At 36.8% G+C, this 24,113-nt stretch overlaps 1 protein-coding gene across 2 annotated transcripts in view; it reads left to right on the forward strand.

Annotated features, from left to right (window-relative positions):
* LOC150085967 (uncharacterized) overlaps positions 1-24,113 on the forward strand; it is a 229,765-nt gene that overhangs the window by 176,219 nt on the left and 29,433 nt on the right. For both annotated transcript variants that reach the window (XM_090374316.1, XM_090374317.1), the window contains exons 16-17: positions 5,000-5,058; positions 15,394-15,511. In XM_090374316.1, the coding sequence (XP_090230442.1) occupies positions 5,000-5,058; positions 15,394-15,511 (177 nt within the window). The remainder of the gene's footprint in view (positions 1-4,999; positions 5,059-15,393; positions 15,512-24,113) is intronic.

Below are 24,113 nucleotides of genomic sequence, written 5' to 3' on the forward strand. Positions count from 1 at the left end.
CATCGATGGTTCGACTGTTGATGATCCTGCTCAGATAGCAAACAAACTGGATGAGTATTTTGCATCTACATTCACACGTGAGGAATTATTACAGTTTGAAAATGGAAGAAGGTTATCAAATTGTAGCAGTGTGCTTAATGATTTTGTAATAACTGAGAGCAAAGTGGAGGAGAAATTGTTGAAGTTAAACATAAGAAAGGCACCTGGGGTGGATGGGATCTATCCAGTTATATTAAAGGAGGCGGCAAAGCAACTAAGCAAACCCTTAGCCATAATTATGAGAGCATCCTTGGATTCAGGGGAGGTTCCCACGGACTGGAGATGTGCAAATGTATCCCCAATTCACAAAGGAGGTTCGAAGGGTGGCACGAGTAATTACAGACCAGTTAGTTTAACTTCTGTTCCGGGTAAAATAATGGAGTCACTGGTTAAAGATGCATTGCAGGATCATCTAGACAAGACTGCAGAAATAATTCAGACACAGCATGGGTTTGTTAAGGGAAAGTCTTGTCTGACAAATTTGATTGGTTATTATGATGTCGTCACAAAGGAACTGGATGCAAAAAATAATTTTGATATCATATACTTGGATTTCAGGAAAGCTTTTGACACTGTTGCACATGGAAGACTACTGTACAAATTGGAGCAGAATGGTATTAAGGGTAAGTTGCTACAATGGATAAAAGGATGGTTAAGTGGGAGAAGACAGAGGGTGGTAATCAATGGGTGCTGCTCTTCGTGGACTAATGTTATTAGTGGAGTCCCACAGGGTTCGGTGTTGGGTCCACTGTTGTTTTGTATATTTATCAATGATATTGATGAAGGTATATCAGGCTTAATGTCGAAGTTTGCAGATGACACGAAGGTTGGCAGGGTTGTTAATGACAGTCATGGCAGTGTGCTACTGCAACAGGATCTAGATAATTTGGGCAGATGGGCTAAGAAGTGGCAACTGAAGTTTAACCTGGACAAATGCAAAGTACTGCATATGGGTAGAAGTAACCCCAGAGAAACGTACCAACTGTGTGGTACTACACTTAAGGTGGTAGAAAATGAAAAAGACCTGGGAATAATTGTGCAGTCAGATATGAAGTTTTCTGAGGAATGCAGACAGGCTGCTAGGGCAGGTCATGGGGTTTTGTCAATGATATATAGGAATTTTGCTAGCAGGGAAAAGGAGGTGATTGTCCCTCTGTATAAGGCAATGGTCAGGCCACGCCTTGAGTACTGCGTACAGGTCTGGAGGCCTCATTTTAGGAAGGATGTAGATTTGCTTGAGCGTGTACAGAGAAGAGCAACACGATTGGTGAGGGGAATGAAGGGATCCTCTTACCAAGAGAGGCTTAAGTTCTGCAAATTGCAGTGGCTGGAGACTAGGCACCTGCGCGGTGATCTGATTGAGGTCTATAAGGCCTTGAATGGGTTGAGCACACTGAATTCTGATGGGATCCTTCCACTTGTTCAGAATACGAACCTACGGGGACATAAGTTCAAATTAAGAAAGGATAGATGTAGAATAGATGTGCGGAAATTTGCCTTTAGCCAGCGGGTGGTTAATTGCTGGAACAAACTTCCTTCTGTCGTTGTGGAAGTTGATAGGTTAAATAAATTTAAGGAGGAACTGGACAGGCATTTGGAGGGTATGGTGTGTTTTTTTTTTTTTTTTTTTTTTTTTGGCTGATGCTGCATAAGCTCCTACACTTGCTTTCTTGCATCAAGTGCCACTACTACTACTAGTACTACTACTACTATCTCATAATCTAGGCATTTATTTCCCAGAAAATTGCATACTACATTTTTAAAGCTAGTCAAAGCATCTCCAGTTTTTTTTTCATAGATTTGAGGTTCAACAAAAATTCCTGCTTTGATTTTTTTCATATGCAAGCAGTGGGAATTTAGTACAAAAACTTTCCTTCTTTATTCAATTTTCTTCTAGTTTTATATGCAGAGTAGGTAACAGTACTTTGTTTCACTCTACTAGCAGTTTGTCTTTAATATTCTCTGAACCTGGTGTCAGAAACTATCTTAATGGCCACACTTTCTTTTCCCAGTTTTCACTTCTTGCTTGACTATCCCACCCATGCATTTTTGTGTAACTAGGCTGTTGGCAAGTAGCAGAACAGTAACTTTAAAATATTCACACAGCAGCCAACCATGATCCTTGTAGTGAATTTTTTCCAAAAGAAGCTTAACATTTTCATAGTTTTCTTCAGTGTGCTGAATGGGCTACAGGAATGGATGCATACTTGTTTCCATTATGAAGGAGAACTTTGAGGCTTTGCTTTCGTGAATCAATAAATAGCCTCCACTTTGTTTGCTGATAGAAAATTTCAAAAAAAAAAAAAAAAAAGTTCGTAACTGGAGGAATGTTGTTGTGATATATCATTGAGCCTTTCTTTGGAAAAAAAATTGGGGAAGCAGTTCTTTTTCAAGTATCAGGTATATCGCAATCAACTCGTTGGCCACCCCTGGTATATAATATACATTATCTTTTTTAATGGAAGTTTTGTATTTTCCATTAAACTATCTTTTAATAACGAAACTCGTTCAAAACATTTTTTACAATACCAGAACTTTCCACATGACTGTTCATGATTCAATTAATTTAAAATAATCATTGCATTTAAAACAGTACAATTTCGGTCTTATTAATTTAGTTTTCATCAAAAAATCAAGCAACGTTTTATTTTCCTTAAAAATTTCTTCCATCTTTAAAAGATTCATCGCTACTATTACCTATTTACCGTTTATTCCAAAACTAATTATGCAACATTCTATACACATCATAATGCCAACCAGTATCTACACAGTAGCTTGTCGTCTGTCACTCTCACCACCAATGATTTCATCGTTTGCCATGCCTACCTGTCAATCAGTATATCGTTCTCAACTTCTGCTCCAGACTGATAACACCTACCATCTATTACCAAGCGCTAGAGTGTGGCATTGGGAAACTAATTTTCCGGGTAAGTTAGCTGATGTTTCCGGTGGTTCTCGTGTTCGCTTTCTTTACCTTAGATACTGTTGCACATGGAAGACTACCGTACAGATTGGAGCAGTATGGCATTAAAGGCAAGTTGCTACAATGGATAAAGGGATGGTTGAGAGGAAGAAGACAAAGAGTGGTACTCAATGGACACTGCTCTCCTTGGACTAATGTTATTAATGGAATCCTCCAGGGTTTGGTGTTGGGCCTATTGTTGCTTTCTGTATTTATTTGTGATATTGATGAAGGTATATCAGGGTTAATGTCTAAGTTTGCAGATGATACAAAGGGTGGCAGGGTTGTTAATGACAGTAATGCTAGTACACTACTGCAACAGGATCTAGAAAAGTTGAGCAGATGGCCTGAGAGATAGTAACTGAAGTTTACCATTGACAAATGTAAAGCTGCATATGGGCAGCAGTAACGTCAGAGTAACGTACTAACTGTGCGGTACTACACTCAGTAGTGGAGAATGAAAAGGACCTGGGGTTGTAATTGTGCATGTTCGTGTCAGACGGCACCTGGGATTTCTCCCATCTCCGCATTGTAATTGTGCAGTGAGATATGAAGTTTTCTGACAATGCAGACAGGCCGCAAGAGTAACTCATAGTGGCCTGCCAATGATATACAGAAATTTTGCTAGCAGGGATAAGGAGGTGATTGTTCCCTTGTATAAGGCAATGGTCAAGCCACACCTTGAGTACTGCATACAGGTCTGGAGGCCTCATTGGAGGAAGGATGCAGAGCTGCTAGAACGAGTACAGAAAAGAGATGAGATTGGTGAGTGGAACAAAAGTTTGCTTTTGTTCCTTACCAAGAAAGACTTAAATTCTGCAAATTGCGGCATCTGGAGACTAGGCACCTGCAATGTGATCTAATTGAGATGTATAAATCCTTGAATGGTTTAGCAAGCTCAATGCTGATAGGATTCTTCCTGTTGCTAAGATTATTCACCTGAGGGGACATAAATTTAAATTGAGGAAAGACAATTGTAGAATATGTGTGGAAATTTGCCTTTAGCCAGTTGACAGCTGAAATAAATTCAAGGCAGAACTAGAGAAGCATTTGGAGTGAATGGATGGGTGAAATGGGAAAGGTTTTTTTTTTTTTTTTTTTTTGGCTGATGCTATATAAGCTTGCTTTCTTGCATCATATTCCTATGCTAATATAACTTGAAAATTGGCCTGTAAACACATTTGTGCAGGTATATAAGCCAGTGCACTATAATGAAAGTTGTCCCAGAAGACAAAGCAAGTGACAGTACATTAATAGTGCTTGACTCACCTTACTCAGTATGAAATACAGGCTCCTAGCCAATCCTTTTAGTGCTATCACAAGATTCCAATTATCTGCTCCTCCCATCATGTAGTAAGTATCAATGATGCAAAATGAACTTAGCCAGATCATTATCAAAAAATCAGTCAGAGTCAATAAAAATCCCCAGAATTGATATAATTGTGTCATTTCAGCTTTAGTTAATGAATCTTGGGTGAACCCCCATCCATCAGTTATTCTGAGTTTTTCAGCCTACAAATCAGTCCGTGAACACAGAACTGTACATACATATTATACTAGCCCAACAGCCTTAAGATGCCAAATGCACCATAAAATTAATAACAAACGAGATTACTTTCCACCTAGATTATAGCTATGCCTTTCTTACATGTAACTATTCTCAGAGGAGTTTAAGGAAGCATCTTGCATCTGTTCATCCCTAACTTAACAATTAATTTGAATCAAAGTATCAATTAGATCACACATGGACTAACTACTTCATACAAAAAAAAATAAATAAATAAACACTCACATCTCAATTCAGTTAATCCCTTGCGTTAAATAGCTCTATTCTGTATTCGCTGTCTATGACACTTATGTATGTTCACTTATGTTCAGAGTTGGCAAGTATAATTATTACTTTTGTTTGCTGAGTGTTTTTAAAATTAAATTTTATGTAATGCAGTTTTATTTTATCTCAAAATTTATTTGTTGATCTCGTAATATGCTTTTTTGTAGGAGAACAAAAAACGGAAAAATGGTGAAAAAGTAGACAGTCTTGCTCATAAGCAACAGAGGTGAGTAGCCAGTTAGTTTTTTAAAGTTAGTTCTGTTTTTAACATTCAAAACCATTTACTACCACACGTAGCTGAGCAGCTAGATGCGAGACTGTAGTAATATAAACACCATTTGAGTGGACTGTGGTTCGAGCTCACATTACTATAATGAAAGTTGCTAAATATAGTTAATGATTGTATGCATTGTCAAAATAATTAAAAACTCCTCTGACCTAGTGGTCATGCCAGGCTAAAAAAATTTTTTTGGGCCTGACATAGCTAAGTGGTCAAGAGCAAGAGTGCAGTAGCATATGTTCTTTGAGTGGACTATGGTTTGAGCCAGCATGACTGCTAAGTATAATTAACGATTACATTCATGATGTATTGTAAACTCCTCTGACCTGATTGTTGTACCAGAGTATTAACAAGAACAAATATGCATGTTTCCTAATTGATAACTTTGAAATTTTTGGTGCCTGCACTCTGCTGTTATTGATTCTCTGTATACTATGCTGTTATTGACAGTCTAAGTGAATTTGTCGCTCTCCCTTCATTTGGAAAAATCTGGTTTCAAATCTTTTTTTTTTTTTTTTTTTTTTTTCTCTTCTCAGTACAGGAAACTTATTGTCTGCTCAGAGCACAGGTCAGAACTGTCACAGCACACACACACACACACACACACACACACACACACACACACACACACACACACACACACACACACACACACACACACACACAGGCCCTCAGTGAGATGATTGGGATACAAGTTAGCACCAGTACATCATACAGGACACTGCATGATATGAGTTACCACAGTCGTGCAGCCATCCAGAAGCCACAAATTACACTGACTAATGCAAAACACCATCTAGCTTGGTATCCTTTGTTCTGCATCCTAAGACGAGAGGTCCTTGGGGTGCAAAAAATGTAAAGCTGTGCTTTGGAGTGATGACTCGTCTGACAGTCATGCCTAGGTGTGGCAAATACTGAAGAAAGTCACTTGCCAGACTGTACCATCTCAAGAATAAAGTTTGGTAGAGGCAGCATGATGGTCCAGGGCCGTTTTTTGTGGTTTGGCCTGGGACCATTGTTTGCTTTGGACATGATGAATGCTGAGTTCTATCTACACTGGTGTTCAAAGAAAGTGCATCACCCTTAAAATTGTAATTGCCACCCGAATAACGTTAATATATGGCAATATTTCTTACAGATTGCATCAGATAAGATTGACATGCGTAGGTGATGATGTAATATTGCATCAGCTGTTACTTTCAGCTATATATGCACACTCTGCAAGAGTTGCAGTCATTCCTTGCTTGTGTCAGGATGGCGAGTTACATGAGGAAGAATTTTCCCATCATATTGCTTTTAGAGTGTCTTGTAATCAGTCGACAGTGAGTAGATTTCTTTCCAAACTCAAGAATACTGGTTCTGCTAATAGAAAAAAAAAAGGAACCGGATGCAAACGAGTCTCTACACCAAAACAGGACCGTGTTTTGAAGTGCTTATGCCTTAAAAACTGTAAAGCTTCTTCGTCTGAGCTGAAAAGAGAATAGGAAGAAAAAACAGGAGTGGTAGCAAGTGCAATAACAGTCAGAAGATGACTCTTCAAAAATGGACTTGTATTCCATCGTCATAAGAAGCCCCTCCTCATACAAAAAATGAAAAAGGCCCAATTAATTTGATGTAAGGAGCATATCAAATGGACACCTGAGCAGTGGAAGTCAGTTATTTTCTCGGATGAGAAGAAATTCCTGCATGGCTCTGATGGGAGACAAACGATTCGCCATAGATGTGGTGAAGAATACCATCCAGACTGTATGGTGCTTACAGTGAAATTCCCTACCAGCCAAATGATATGGGGATGCATTTTGTACCGCGGAGTAGGTCACCTGGAGTTTATAAAAGGTTCCATAAATGCCAATGGGGTAGAGATTCAGAAACGGGTACCCCTTTCAAAATGGCAGCGAGGAGGGGGGGGAAGCAATGATGGACGGATTGTGACTCCGCCCACTCACTGCGTTCCCCCTCCTCTCCTCGCCCGATGGATTTCAAGTGACACGCGGATGGCACTTGGCACAGCAACAAATATGGAGGCTGAAAACAATGATAAATCCAATAAATTTAAAAGTTCAAGTTACCAAAATGCACGTTTTTTCGCGATAATAAAATGTCACGTGATATTTGAATAAGTCGCATATAGCTGAAAAGGGGAGAAGGAAATTTCGCGAAAGAAAAGGAACGGCAAATCAACAAAATTTAAAAATAAAACAAAAAGTTACACGAAATGCAATCACTTGATTCTTCTCGCCCATACATAACTAGACTATTTCGCGAGCATTAACAATGAACTGAGACGAAGAAATACCACTTGAAAATTGAAAATGTATATTATACAGTATATCTATAAGTATATTATTTCATTTCCTACTTTAAGCGTTCAGCAAAAACTATTAATTCACTCGAAAACAGCAAAAATGTACAATCATAATATCAATTTAGGAATTATTACTTTGGCAAAACGGCGAAGCTTTGAAGGTGAAACGCGCTACGGCATTAGTTCAAAATTAGCTCTCTCTATCTGTAAAAAGAAATTCGCGCGCTCTACATCAAGAAACGAATCAAGTGTCGGGTTTCCATAAGCTCTTGGCTGGTTAGGGCGGGAGTAAAAAAATAAATCGAAAAGGCCTAAAAAAATGCATACTCGATGTCACTTTTTTTCTCCCTTTGAACTGGGTCCACCAAACCTGAGGATATAAAAATACGGAGATAGAAAAACGTGCACATAAATGCAAGTTTTTCTATGCTATTTTACGAGCATTAACAATGAGAAAGGCTGAAAAGAAGAAAAAGAAAAGGTAAATTTAGGGGAAATATGACAAAACAGAAACAAAAATGAAATGCACGTTTTTCTATGCTATTTCTACGAAAAACAATCAGATTGAACTGAGACAAAGAAAAACCACTCACCTCATCGGTCGGGTGTCCTCCTTCAGTCCTCAGTTTCCAGCTTATATACAGCCCTCACATCTTTTAGAAACTGAAGCGTGAGATCGCTGCTGCTTGAATTCTTCCTTCGCCACATATACTCTGCGAGGTAGGGGTCAAACTGACCATTGACTTTGCTAAATGACAGTTGCCGTTTAATGGCACTCCATGTTCCCTCGATTTTGTTTGTGTTTGCACCTGTTTCCGGGTCGGTGAAATGAATCGAGTGGTTTACAGTGAGATGTTTAAACCCTTCGTCTCCCAGACAATCATACGACTTCCAACAGTCCGATACTATGGTGGTACCGGGCTGAATGGAAGTCTTAATGATGTCTAGGAGAACGTCTTTACTCCTATTTTCCACGACCCGGAAAAAACACTTTCCTGTCTCCCGCTCAATCCCACCAAACACCCATTGCCCATTCACTCTTTTTCCTCTATTATATTTCCTTTTGCCGAACTTGCTCTCATCTATCTCAACAGTTACATTCACTCCTCCTATCATACCAATTTCCCTCTGGCACACTTCCACTTTCTCAAGGGTTGAACGGAGAGAAACAAATAAAAAAACAACAAAAAAATATACAACAAAAAAAAAAACCTGTGACAAAGGAGATTACAGAGCAGCAGCAGGACACCCGCACAAATGAAATACTGTCTAAAAATGACCGCCAGAACCTGGAAATGGCGCAATAGTAATCAGCCAATGACAATGTGATTGGCTAATTACTATTACTAATATGGCTTCGAGCGCCGTTTTGCCGAAGTAATAATTCCTAAATAGATATTATGATATTATTATTTTTGCTGTTTTCAAGTGAATTAATAGTTTTTGCTGAACGCTAAAAGTAGGAAATGAAATAATATACTTCTGTTTATGTATATTGAGAGTTTCAATTTTGTAAATTGAGTAGAAATTATTAGTTTCTCTCAGTGGGGGGGGGGGGACAATTTTCAAGTGAGATTGAAAATTAGGGTTATCGGGGACGGGATAGACTTCCATTCCGCCCGGTACCACCATAGCATCGGACTGTTGGAAGTCGTATGATTGTATGTGCCGAAGTAATAATTCCTAAATTGATATTATGATCGTACATTTTTGCTGTTTTCGAGTGAATTAATAGTTTTTGCTGAATGCTAAAAGTAGGAAAAGAAATAATGTACTTCTGTTTATGTATATTGAGAGTTTCAATTTTGTAAATTGAGTAGAAATTATTAGTTTCTCTCAGTGGGGGGGGGGATTTTCAAGTGAGATTGAAAATTACGGTTATCGGGGACGGGATAGACTTCCATTCCGCCCGGTACCACCATAGCATCGGACTGTGGACATGTGTTTTTGTAAAGGGCGGCTCCTAGAACGTGAGTTCATCTCCGCCTCGTATTTCTGTGAAGAACAGTATCACTACAAACGGGCCAAATGTGTGTGACGTAGGTTTGTGTGTTCTGTTGTTCTGTTCTGGCCTCTTGGCTACCCAGAAGCATCAGTCACTTGGACAGATGATTCTGGGTACTCGTCCACACCACGGGAAGGTGGGCCAGTCCCAATGGAGCACGTACTGTCTCGATACGAGACTCTGAACCACCTGATGTTGCCAAAAGGTGGGCCAGATTTCTCTGGGGGCCCACTCCAGAGAGGAAAAAAAAAATAATAATAAAAAATAATAAATAAAAAGTAAATAAATAAATAAACTAAAAACAAAAACAAAATATATTTCCCGTGGTGCAAGAAAAAAAAAATAAAAAATAATAATTAATTATAATAATTCCCCGTGGTGAAAAAGAAAATATATTAAATAAATAAAAATAAAAAAATAAATAAATAAATTCCCTGTGATAAAAAAAAAAAAAGAGAGAGAGAGCTGTCTGGCACCAATGACAGCCCAAATCTCAGGTCTCAGAACAGAGCATGAGTAAAAAAAAAAAAAAAAGAAGAAGCTAAGTAAATGAAAAAATAAATAAATAACTAAATAAATAAATAGTAATAATCACAGAATAAATAAATAATTTTAATCCCACAGTGAAGAGGAAGATGTAAGTCGGGGTGCCAGCAGAGAGAGAGAGAAAAAAAAAAAAAAATAGGAGAGTGGTTATCTATCCTGCACAGAGTGAGAAAGTAGAAAAGGTGAGCCAAGGCTGCTCCTAGTTCCAGGGCAGGACCCGGAAACAGTGCAGAACGCAGGTTAGAGGGGGGAAAAAAAAAAAAAAAAAAAATTAAGCTTAAGTAAATTGAAAAAAAAAAAAAAAATAATAATAATAAATAAAAATAATTAAAGAATATATAAATAATTTTAATCCCACACCCTGGCTACATTGAAGAGGAAGATGTAAGTCGGGTGCCAACAGAGAGAAAATGAAAAAAAAAAATGGGAGAGTGGTTATCTATCTTGCACAGAGTGAGAAAGAAGAAAAGGGGAGCCAAGGCTGCTCCTAGTTCTAGGGTAGGACCCGGAAACAGTGCAGAACGGAGGTTAGAAAGAAAAAAAAAAAAAAAAAAAAAAAAGAACATCAGTAGAAGGAGTGACTTTCAGTTGGCAGTGGAATTGTTAATGATCGGCATTTCCACGTCCACTATGTTTTTAAAGATTAAAACGAAAGAAGAAACAAAATAAAATGAAAGTAAAGAATTAAGTAACTTAAAATTAAATTGTCAAGCATCGGACTGTTGGAAGGCATTGAAATTTCACCCGACCGATGAGGTGAGTGGTTTTTATTCGTCTCAGTTCGTTGTTAATGCTCACGAAATAATGTTTTATTTTTAAATTTTGTTGATTTGCCGTTCCTTTTTTTCGCGAAATTTCCTTTTAAATTACCTTCTCCCCTTTTCAGCTATATCCGACTTATTCAAATGTCACGTGACATTTTTGTAACTTGAACTTTTAAATTTATTGGGTTTACCTTAGCGTGCCTCGTGTTTCCAGTGCCGTCAGGTACATGGCACTGGGATGACACGGATGGCACGCAGTGCGTGTCACCCATGCCGGCTGTTTCCGTGTGTTAAGGAGATCGTGTGACAATGGGCGGAGTCAACACGCGTCAATCACGGCCGTCTCGCCGCCATTTTGAAAGGGGTACCCGTTTCTGAATCTCTGCCGCCAATGGATACCTAGATATATTTAAAGGCAAATTGTTGCCAACCATTAGAGACCATTTCAACCTGCCAAGTAACTGCATCTTTCAGGACGATTCTGCTCCTTGTCATCGGGCGAAAAGTGTAAGTGGGCACTTCTGTAGTTACTTTACCTTCATTTCTGCATTAGAGGTTCGACAGTAATGTGTTTACATTTGTTGCAGGTAAAAAAATGGTTGGAAGAACGGCCTTACAACTGTTAGCTGGCCAGGAAACAGCCCAGACCTGAATACTATAGAGAACTGTTGGCATCGTATGGAATCTGCAGTTGCCAGAAAGAAACCAAAGACCCTTCATGAACTTCAGGAAGCCATAATTCGTGTTTATCTTCAGAAATTGATCTTATCAATGCCTCGACGGTGTGCTTCTGTCATCAGGCCAGAGGCGGTTCAACTAAATATTAGTTTACACTTGGTGAACTTTATTTCATTTTGTTTTCCATTTAAAATGATAAACTGAAGCAAATTAAGGGCTTCTGATAACATATCAGCCATAATTGTCGTGTTTACCAAAACTGTTGTATAAAGGTTGCAAATGCTCATTTTGAAATATTTTGAGAGCACCTGTCAAATATTACTTAGCTTTGCCTTAAATATTAGTAAATATCTTTTGTTTATATTTATATTTGTGATGCTAGTCATTAATGTAACATACCATCACGAAAAAGGGTTAGAAATGTGAAATTCCTAGGTGATGCACTTCTTTGAACACCAGTGTAGATGTCCTAGACAATAATGCATTACTTGCATTGTGGCAGGCCCATCTGGGAAGGCCCATACCTTTATGGACCAGCCCAAAGCCATGCCCTCAATCCTATAGAGAACCTCTGGGATGAATTGGATTGTCAAGTGCATGAGGAGAGACTGGCCAAAAAAAAACTGGAGCTGCTTGGTTGCTGCTTTTAAGGCCGAATGGTGGAGAACGTTCGATGGAGACTGTAGACTGTTATGTAAGGATTTCAACACACATTATATTAATAAATAAAGGCTATTTGTAGATATGTAAGTGGCCAGATATTAATGGTAGAGCAGTGTATTTTTATCGTTATTTTCACATTACTTCACAGTTTGTACAAAATTTATACTTTTAAACAGACTGGAATATTTCCATGTCAATTCTTATAAGTTTCCAACTTAACAAACAGTATTTACTGAATTATTAATGAACTCATAAGAGAACTGTTAAGCAGATCCATGACTACTTGGTGCTTATAAATATATCCTGAATGTCATAGCGCATGATAGTTTTATACGTTACTTACAGCCAGCAGTTTTGACATTAAAATTGCTTATAGAACTATACTAAAGGAACAGATGTTAGGAATCTAGTTTACTGAAGTAAAACCTTACTATATTTGTACTTTACGTTTCACTCTTAATTTTTTTTCTTTCTAATCGTTATTTTTCCCACTTTCTAACCTATTAGATTAATCAAGAGCAAGGAAAGTACTATCTATTTTTTCTACTTTATTGTATCACTTAACTTTAATAGCCATTACAGCCCTATCTTCTCAGATTTGTTTACTTGAGTGCAATTGAATGCACACACACAGCAAGAAGAAAGCAAAGGTCATCAGCAAACAACTTCTAAGTGATAGAATGAAGATCCATGTAGATTCAGTAGGACAGAGTTACAAAATAACCCTGAGGGTGAACTGATTTGAGACCCATGTAACTTGAATATTTCAAGTATGGGGAATAGTTGTTAATATATACATGTATAAATATGACTAACGATATTGTAAGTGAGGGTTAACTAAGTCGTTATGGTACCGTGTTTGTATACAGAGTGCACTGCACCTGCTATTGTGTTAATTTTCTCCAGAGCTTTGGTTTTGGTTTCATTTTTGCTCACTTCATGTTTCTGAGTATCAAAAGTGAGGTAGGTAGGAAATAATTTTTTCTGAGATAACAAGACTTATTAAAAATATTATTTGTTCATATTATCCATTATAGTGTGGCGCCTCCGTAGCCAGGTGGGCAGGAGCAGCAGTGCGTGGCACACTCTTCTTGATTTAGATTGGGGTTCGAGCGTGTGACCACTAAATACGGAGGATGCGGAAAGGTCAGGGAATGACCACCGCATATCCCCGGAGCAATATGGCCTTAGTTGCTAATGCTCCTAAAAACCAAATAACAAACAACAACAACAACAAACCATTATAGCGTAGAAATAAAGAATAAATTTATAAAGTGCAGCATTTTCAATTACCGTATTTCTTCGTTTCTAAGACGCACCTTAATTTCCACCAACAGAAAAAAAGCTTTGATTCTAAGAAAAATAATAATAATAAAATAAAACGCTAAAATAGATCTAACGAATATTTTTATTATAATAGAATTCAATTTACTAAAAACAATAGTATTTATCAGTAGGTATGTTATTCAACACTTCCTTCTGAGCCATCGTTATCTTCATCCCATAGTATATCGTCTTCTGAGCCATCAAGAGCGTTGGCGATGCAACATTTTTTAAATGAGTGCTACACTATTCTTTCTGGGATTAGCTTCCAAGCTGTTGGTACCCATTCTGCCAATTTTGATGCTGGTGCTTTCTTAATTTTTCCAGAAGGTGTCAGTGGAAGGTTGTCGGTCAACAGCCAGGATTCGTATTTCTTTCTCAAGTAATCCTTAAATGGTTTGTTGACTGAAACGTCAAGTGGCTGCAGTTGGCTAGTCATGCCACCAGGAATCACAACCAAGTCACCACGTTTTTGCAAGATTTTATTTTTGACCCGTTCGGACAAATGTCTGCGAAATGCATCAAGTACTAGCATGCTAGTGGGTTACAAAGACTTCCAGGACGTCTATTCCACACAACATTTAGTCAGTCTTCCATAAGCTCTGCCGACATCCATCCATTTTTTTGTGCACGCACAATAACATCTTTGGGGAAAATTTCATTCTTCGGTATGGTTTTTTGATTTAAAATTAAACATGGTGGCCACTTTCGACCATCAGTGGTGATGCATAGCATCACAGTGATACGCTGCTTTTCATAGCCCGTGCTTATAATCTTGATTTCTTTTGCACCTTTAGCGTTGACTGTGTAATTTCAAGGCATATCATAGAAGACTGGGCTTTCATCAGCATTTCCAATTTGACTATACTCATAGTTTCTTTTTTTTTTTCTTAAGTTAATCAGCTTCTGTTGAAAGTCTGCAGGAATTTTTTGACAGATAGATGTTTGGCACCTTAACGATAATCCGCTGCAACACATGAGTGTTGTAGCAGATTATCGTTAAGGTGCCAAAAGTCACGGCTGGTGTGACACTCATATGTCACACCAACCACGACTGCCTTTAAAAATTATTTTCTCTAATCCGAGGGACTTGCCAATTTCTCTGGCTTTCAATTGCATGGCTTGTTGAGTGATGAGTAATCTTTTTGCACGTGTCTCCCTTACAAAACGTATCACAGCTTCATCGACTTGTGGAAATCTTCCTTTCTTAGGCCCTGTAAAGCATTTGGTTGTTGCTTTGCTTGAAAATATGGAATTGCGATCATTTCTCCAACAACAAACATTTACTTCACTAATGTCAAAATGTCGACCCACAGCTCTATTTCCATGTTCTTTTGCATACACAATAACTTTTCGTTTCAATGCGGCTTCGTAGTGTAATCTTTTTGACATTTTAATGTGCAATAGGGGATCAAAATGAATGAAATACAGTAACTCCACTTCTTACGCACTTTTGAAGATACAATCAAAACTTCCTAGTTTTCACTGAGTGAGCTCCACTATAATGAAATAACGGTGGCTTCACATTTCGATAGCGTGTGAAATCACCCATTCCACTTTATTCTCCAATGTAATTGGAGAATGCGATAATGGTCAAACTTGGAGGCGAGGTTTTTGTGTAAAAACAAAACGTGTGGTGCTGTGTGCAAAGTGCAGGAAAATTCGGGGGGGGGGGGGGAACTGCGATTATAAAAAAGCCATTGATTCTAAGATGCACTCTGTTTTTAGAGATATTTGTGGGGAGAGTGTGTCTTAGAATCGAAGAAATACGGTATTTTCTACCTTTGTTCCCAAAATATTCTAAATAATTTATAGAAAATAATATAGAAAAGAGGACTAATCTCATTTCTATGAGATGAGATGAGATGAGATTTTGCATTTGAGAAAACATCATTAACTTGCAGTTGTTGGGTTTTCTCCCATATTAGTCTGAGCATTTAATTTTTTGTTATCATAGGTGATGGCATACTGTATATAAAAATTTTCTCCTTTATTAGGACACAGTCACCACCTCTTGATGAAAACATTCCACTCACTACAGCATATCCACCATCAAATGGTGCCAAACCTCATGTTATGTTTACTGGAATGAAGCGTATAAGTGTATTAGCCAGGGTGAGTAGTTAAGTAAAGTTTTGTGTTCTGTTAATAAATTCATTTATTATTTTTCTGTAAACATTAAATGTCAGATGTGTACAAATATCTGTAGTTTGAGACTGCATGTTATTAAATATTTTATGAACATAATGTTAAGCAAATGAGAAACAGTTTCTGATACAATTCTCATATACTATATTCAGATTTTTATTTTTAATTTGTAAGAAATTGCTTATCAAAAAGTTTGCTGAATGTGTGTGGGATATGACAGAGTCCCATTTTTTTTTAAACACTTAATAACATGGCTATTTATGAATATATTTCACTTAATTTTTTTTTTTTTTTTTTCTGGTTACAAATTATATATAGGGGCAACTCCGTAGCCAGGTGGGAAGGAGCAGCAGTGCATAGCACACACTTCTTGATTAGACCGGGGTTCGAGCCTGTCACCACCAAATACGGAGGATGCGGAAAGGTCAGGGAATGACCACCGCATATCCCGGAGCAATATGGCCTTAGTTGCTAATGCTCCTAAAAACCAAAAAACAAACAACAAACACAAACAAATTATATAGACTAAGAATACAAGTATATCTTGTTAATTTAAAGTTCAAAGTATTTAAACAAGGTAAGCACATTGACTAAAAATTTCATTTGAAATTTTTGGTCAAATACTCTTATTATACTCTACGGAATTTTTGCAGTTCTTTCATTTAAAACGTTAAGAATCTTTTTAGTTTTGTTGTGGTAAGATATTTACGAATCATAATCAGTTAGCACATTGTCACTATGAGAAAGATGAGGGTTATACTGTGGTTTCATTTTTGTCATTATTTCATTCACATTATTTTCATTTTTTGTTATTATATGCAAGAAATTCAATCAATTTCTTGCACATAATAACAAAGATCGCCAAGTTTCTAATGCTAATATGTAACCACAGGAACTTGCCATAATTTCTGGGAATAGCATGTTTCCCAGAGTTAATCAAATACTGTAATGTATATTATATTATCTATCTCTCATTGGTTGTGTTCCCCAATGAAAGTCCTTTGGAGTCACACCCCAATATTAAAAATTTCTTTTCTAATTAAATGTTATTTAATTTATTATCCCGATACATGTTGAAGAATAGTAGGGGAGGGGATGAAAAGTTTTTAGCTCAATATAGATCACAAAGGTTTTCATAAAAGACAATATTGCCAGTCTGTGATGTTGACATTTCAGGTTTGTAACACTATTCTTCTCCTTTACAGTGGATATTGAAGTGTGAAAGGTGAATGAAGATGGCAACTGTTGAGAGAACCAAACAACATTCATTCATTCAGTACATTCATTTAAAGGGAATGTCACCAAAAGAAAGCATCAGCATACAGTATCAGTCAAAATGGGAAAAAAAAAAAAAAAAAAAAAAAAACACTTCCTATTTCATCCATCCATTCACTCCAAAAGTTTGTCCAATTCTTCCTTGAATTTATTTAAGCTATCAACTTTCACAACAACAAATGAAAGTCTGTTCCAGCAATCAACTACCCACTGTCTGATGGCAGATTTCCACAGTCTATTCAACAACTGTCTTTCCTCAATTTGAATTTATACCCCCTCAGAGGTTCATAATCTGAGCAAGAGGAAGAATCCCATCAGCACTGAGCTTGCTCAAACTATTCAAGCCTTATATGCCTCAATCAGATCAACTTGCAGGTGCCTAGTCTCCATACGTTGCAATTTGCAGAACTTAAGCCTTTCTTGGTAAGAGGATCCCTTCATTCTCCCTTACCAATTTTGTTGCCCTTCTCTGTACTCGTTATAGCAACTCTACATCCTTCCTAAAATGAAGCCTCCAACCTGTATGCAGTACTTAAGGTGACCACTGCCTTATACAAAGGTATAATCACCTTTTCCCTGCTAGCAAAGTTCCTGTATATCATTGACAAGACCCCGTGACCTGCTCTGGCACTTGTCTGCACTGCTCAGAAAATTTCATAACTGACTGCACAATTATCCCCAAGTCTTTCATTCTCTACCACCCTGACTAGTATTACACAGTTGGTACATTCCTCTGGGGTCACTGCTACCCATATGCAGTACTTTGCATTTGTCAATGTTAAACTTCAGTTGCCACTTCTCAGCCCATCTGCTCAACTTTTCTAGATCCTGTTGCAGTAGCATACTGTCATTAACAACCTTTGTATCATCTGCAAACTGTGACTGCCCTTATCCGGGTGAAAGGTAGGCCTACCCATTACTAGGTAGGTATCCCATGATTTCTGTCCACTCAGTGTATACTGTATTTCAGAATGGCTAGTATTTCAGATAAATAAAACTGCTGTAAATGTACTCTTTGAACAAATTATTTTTACTTTTGTAGTACACATATTTGTCATTAGATTTATTATTAATTGTACAGTTGATATTTAAGTAAAATAAAACAGAAATCACTACTTTATTTTATAAAAGAAATCATTATTTTATATTATAGAAGTGCAGCAAAGCTCAGCAGAATTTATTTGAACAAATAATGGGTAACAGAATTTTACTATATCACATTTAGAAAACGTGAATTGTAAAAAATATGTGCAGTTTAAATGATAAAACATTATTGTTTCCTGCCTTGTTGATATTGTTTCCTGCTTTTGTATTACAGGTTTTCAAAACTTATATTTATCAAATAAATAATGGGCAATGTACTAATTATTAATTTTATTTATTTAATCAAGTGTCATTCTTCCCATTGTGGCAGAACTAATTTAAGGATTTGGAAAAGTGAGTAATATTTAATATTAATATTATGGTAATACAGTAAACCCCCGCTATTCGCGGTATCTGTATGCGCGGTTTCGCGTATTCGCGATCGCTGATTTAATGTAAAATGAAACTTAAAAAAATGTGAATTTTAAAGCGCCGTGAATATTTTCCGCCATAAAAAAAACATGGGCGTGGCTAAAATTATCTTTCCCGGTCAAAATTATCTTTCGCGCTCCAGTGGGTGGGGGAAGAGGGGTGACAAAATCGCCAGCGTGGATGTTTCTCGTTAATCCTTGTTCAGTATGTGTTATGTGCTTGTCATGGCAGGTTTCATCATTTGCTTTTAATTTATATGCTTATAAATTGAATAAATTTATCAATTTATATTATAGATTTATTATATTATTTATAAATATATTATTTATAAATATCAATAGATATATTATTTATAAATATCATATCTTTTTTTTGTACGCATATCAATTTATAAATTGATATGCTTACAAAAATGATAAATCTACCGTTTTGCAGTGTAAAACAGACTTTTTCGAGTGTGTTAATGGAAGAAAGTGACTTTATTGTGGACAAGTTCTTTCTAACCCCTACCAAAAATATGGCTACGAATAACAAGAGAAGTGTGAAAATATCAAAGAGGTGATGACATTAGCAAATAAAATTGAGTTTTTAGACAAAATTTCTAATGGTGAAAGTGTCTCTTCAGTGGCAAAACATTATAAAATCAATGAGTCAACGATACGAACAATCAAGAAATCGGAAGAAAAAAATCCGCCGCAGTGTCCGTGAAAACGCGCTAATTGTTCAAAAATTTGTTCTGTAACTCATGATGTTCAATTAGAAAAAATGGAAAAGGCTTTAAATCTGTGGATAGAAGACCGAACTCTAAATAAAATTTCGTTAAGTTCACTCATCATTCGTGAAAAAGCAAAACTCCTCTATCAACACTTTAGCGAAACTGGTGATAGCACTGGCGGGATAAGTTTTTTAGCTAGCAAAGGTGCTGGTTTGAAAGATTTGTTTGAAATTTCTAATAAATATTACATTTAATATTAAATTGTTTCTTATTTTCATTTCGATGCCATATGCTTGCATTTCACTATGTACTGTCTATGTACATAGTCATATTATGAAGGTACATATAATACATACATAGACAAAATTTTAGACTAGTTTTTCTTATATATTTCATACTTTGGAACGGAACCCCTTTATTACTATGGGAGCCATTACTCAGTATTCGCATTTTCGGTATTCGCAGCATTTCTCAGGAACGTAACCCCCCCCGAATAGCAGGGGTTTACTGTATTAAGATTTTGTTAAGGGGAAGTCTTGCCTGACCAATTTGATTGGATACTATGATGCAGTCACAAAAGAACTAGATGCAGGGAATAACTTTGATATTATATACTTGGATCTTAGAAAGGCTTTTAATACTGTTGCACATGGAAGACTTCTGCACAAAATGGAGCAGTGTGGCATTGGAGGCAAATTGCTGCTATGGATAAAGGAGTGGTTGAGGGGGAGAAGACAGAGAGTGGTAATCAGTGGACACTGCTCATCGTGGACTAATATTATTAGTGGAGTCCCTCAGGGTTCAGTGTTGGGTCCATTATTGTTTTCTGTATTTATAAATAATATTGATGATGGTATATCAAGCTTAATGTCCAAGTTTTCAGACGATACAAAGGTTGGCAGGGTTGTTAAGGACGCTACTGACACTATGCTGCTGCTGCAACAGGATCTGGAAAGGTTAAGCAGATCAGCTGAGAGGTGGCAAATGAAGTTTAACATTGACAAATGTAAAGTACTACATATGGGAAACAGCAACCCCAGAGCAACGTATGAACTCTGTGGTACTACACTGACAGTGGTAGAGAATGAAAAGGACCTGGGGGTAATTGTGCAGGCAGATATGAAGTTCTCTGAGCAGTATAGACGGGCTGCAAGAGTAGCTCATGGTGTCTTGTCAATGATATACAGGAATTTTTCTAGCAGGGATAAGGAGGTGATTATTCCCTTGTATAAGGCAATGTTCAGGCCACACCTTGAGTACTGTATACAGGTGTGGAGGCCTCATTTCAAGAAGGATGTAGAGCTGCTGGAACGAGTACAGAGAAGGGCAACATGGTTAGTGAATGGAACGAAGGGTTGCTCTTATGAAGAAAGGCTTAAGTTTTGCAAATTACAGTGTCTGGAGACTAGGCACCAGCGAGGTGATCTGATAGAGGTGTACAAAGCCTTGAATGGTTTGAGCATGCTCAATGCTGATGGGATTCTTCCTCTTGCTCAGAATAATCACCTGAGAGGGCATAAATTCAAATTGAGGAAAGACAGATGTAGGATAGACATGCGGAAATTTGCCTTTAGCCAGCATAGTTGGTTGATTGGTGGAACAGACTTCCATCCCTTGTCGTGGAAGTTGATAGCCTAAATAAATTTAAGGCTGAGCTGGACAGGTATTTGGAACGAACAGAGGGGTGAAGTGGAAGTGGGGTTTTTTTTTTTTTGGGTAATGCTGCATAAGCTTGCTTTCTTGCATCATATGCCTCTACTAATGCTAATATTTAAACGTTATTATATAATTGTATACTGATTCAGAAATATTAAATATGATTACATTAAAAGTTGTTACTATTTTAGTATTATTTATTTTCAATGTAGCTTTATGTTGAAAGTAAACAATACTAAATTAACACTAAGTAATGCACATTCACATAGCATCGTGAATATCCCAGTTAATAATTTGTCTGTGTAATCGTTGTAATAGTATTACAGTGACACAAACATAGAAACTAACATTTGGGGAGTGGGGGGGGGGTTATCTCATTTGTTATAGATTGCTCTGACTAGCAGGCTTTTGTCATGGCAACTTGGCCAGGATGGAGCTGTGACAAGAAAATCAGTTTTGCCCATCCCTACAAGTTGTATAAGTTGGTCATAGGGCACTTGTGTGAACTGGTACTGTTCTAAAGTAACTCACGTTACTTTAGAACAGCTTGAATGAAGAGAGAAAATACTCATTGTGTAGTATAGCTGGAAACATATTTGATTATAGTTTACATTGGTTGTTGAGAATTAAATGTGCTTTTTCTGCATTTAATTTAATATGGAAAATATTAATTGTTGAAAATGCTTGAAGTAAAAATTACATACAATTATACCAATTTTGGCATTACTTTTGAACAGCTGTGAGTGAAGAGAGAAAATGTACATTGTGTGAATACAGGTGAAAAAATGTATTTGATTATACCCTGGTTTGTATGAAATTAAATGGCCTTTTTTTTTTATGCATATAAATAAGTTGCTTGAAGGAAATGATTACACGAAAACTATACCCTAATATAAATAAAGCATTACAAAAAAATCTGATCGAGGTATGGGATAAAATTTTTATATCTTTTGTCTTTTAACTTGGCTCAGAAAAGTAACATTAAAAACAATAGAGTAAGACTCCCCCCAAAGCAGCTTCATGGTTAATTTCTTCTTTAAATAGTGACTTAATTTATGCACACACAAAATAAATTTAATTTCACAACTACATAATCAAATACACAATTTTTTTGGCTGTATCCATGCCCTGAACATCTATCTCTCTCTCTTCACTCACAGCTGTTTTGTAGTAGTGTTAAACTTTTTCTGTTCAATGGTTCATGCAAGCCCTCTATGACCATCTTATATAGCTGTATTTTTCAAGAGCAGTTCATGCTAAATTATGAACTTTAATGGATAACTGATGATGCTAAAAGAGAGAAATGTTACTTTTTTTGCACAAGTTACAAGTACTAAATAGCAAATAATATCCAAAAATATGGATACTCTCTTCAGCAGGAGTATACAATGATACATCAAAACAGCATAGTGCTTGTTTTTATGTACAGCTTGTATACATCACGCTCCATCACTATTGTCATGAAACTTTGTGTACTTTGTTATGTAACAAATTTAGAAAACCTGCACATTGTCTTGTTGTGAATTCCTTAAAAAGAATAATTTTTTTATTGCCATTATTATTTTTTCTCTAAAGTACTTTCTTGTCATTCTCTCTCATAATGAGCATGTTTTGTATTGTCAGCAATTGCAATGTATTTTGGCTTCAGTGGTGTGAACAGATTTGGATTGCATGTGTGTGGGCTTGTAGCATGAATTAGAGGTATGTGGATTCTCTGTAATTTTGGATGCAACTCTGGGAAAGTGACTAGAAATATAAAATTTAAAGGTACTGTACAGTAGCAAATTTTGTCATAGTGATGTTTGACTATAGTTGGTTTCTGAAGTGTTTTTGAATTAGACAAACTTTTTCAGAAGTTGCAGGACCTGATTTGGACTTCAAATTTAATATATCATATTTCAAATTATCCGTACTAAAATGCTTACAAAACCTTTATGTGATCAGTAAGGGAATGGTTGTGACTTTGAAATGCATTACATTTTGAATAATCTAATATCTAATTAAAGAGGATATACTATGTCATGTTTATAGTGTTAAATTTTTTTTAAGAAAACTATTTGAGTATGCTAATTATTCACCATGGCTTACACATTGATAATAACGAGGTGATCTGATTGAGGTGTATAAAGCCTTGAATGGTTTGAGCATGCTCAATGCTGATGGGATTCTTCCTCTTGCTCAGAATAATCACCTGGGAAGGCATAAATTCAAATTGAGGAAAGACAGATGTGCAGAAGTTTGCCTTTAGCCAGTGGGTAGTTGGTTGGTAGAACAGACTTCCATCCTTTGTTGTGGAAGTTGATAGCCTAAATAAATTTAAGGCTTAGCTGGACAGGTATTTGGGAACGGAGGGGTGAAATGGGAGTGTGTTTTTTTTTTTGGCTGATGCTGCATAAGCTTGCTTGCTTGCTTTCTTGCATCATATGCCTGTACTAATGCTAATGAGTTAAAATTCATGAAATTAAATAGAATATATTGAATAAAAGCAGTTATACTGATTAAAAGTACTAAAAGTATACAATAAGTTTTGGTCTCTGTAGGTAGCCTCTATCAACTAAAGTAAGAATGGTTACGGTGGCTTAATAAATACAGGATATGGGAAACTAGTTAATTAAATGTGCAAAGATGAGTCGTGGGATGGGAGAGGGAAAGAAATGATGTGCCAGACTGGAAATAGAAGGTCTAGGAGGTAGGAGAAAGGGGAAGAAACAGAGAGATGGAATAACAGGAGCACCTGCTTACCTCACAACACCAAAGGCTCAAAAATATTGGGTACACATGTACTGCAGTTCCTATTAATTGAAGCCTGTGTGGTGCAGATATATATGTACTCCAAACACTTCTGGATCTTAAAGCCAGAGGCATAATCTATTATGCAAGCATTGCGTGGCACAAGGTTATGGCTCTCCTATCAGTAATGCATGGCTACTGCTTATTGGGTGAAATTGGTGTTCATTGCAGTAGTCATTTTATAGTAAATCACCCAAATGATGGATTCCCTCACCGTTTTGCCTACATTATGGTCCCTTCAGCGTATATGATAAATTACTCCACTCCTCTCTTCCTGGCTCATTATAACCTTCAACGTTTTTGCTCCATTAAAACCAGAAATCATCATCATCACTTCACTCCTGTTCATTGGAGATATGGGTGTCTTTAAAGGAGGTATATGGTTTGTATAGTTTGAATGTTATAACTCTAGGATTCTGGCTACACTCGGAGATGTTCTGGGATAAAAGGAATGTTGACAATGCTGAGGCTAGTCTCTGCATGTGGAAGACAAACAGTTTGTGACATAGTATTACTATTATGCATCCACTTAAGGGTAGATCCCAGTAATTAAGAAATGATTCCTGGTAATTACATTTACGAAGATTAATTTAACCCTCTTGATTTCTTTTCGTCTGT

Source organism: Mastigoproctus giganteus, chromosome 5 (assembly GCF_048544385.1).
Source record: "Mastigoproctus giganteus isolate SK-2022 chromosome 5, ASM4854438v1, whole genome shotgun sequence".
Lineage (NCBI taxonomy): Eukaryota > Metazoa > Arthropoda > Arachnida > Uropygi > Thelyphonidae > Mastigoproctus > Mastigoproctus giganteus.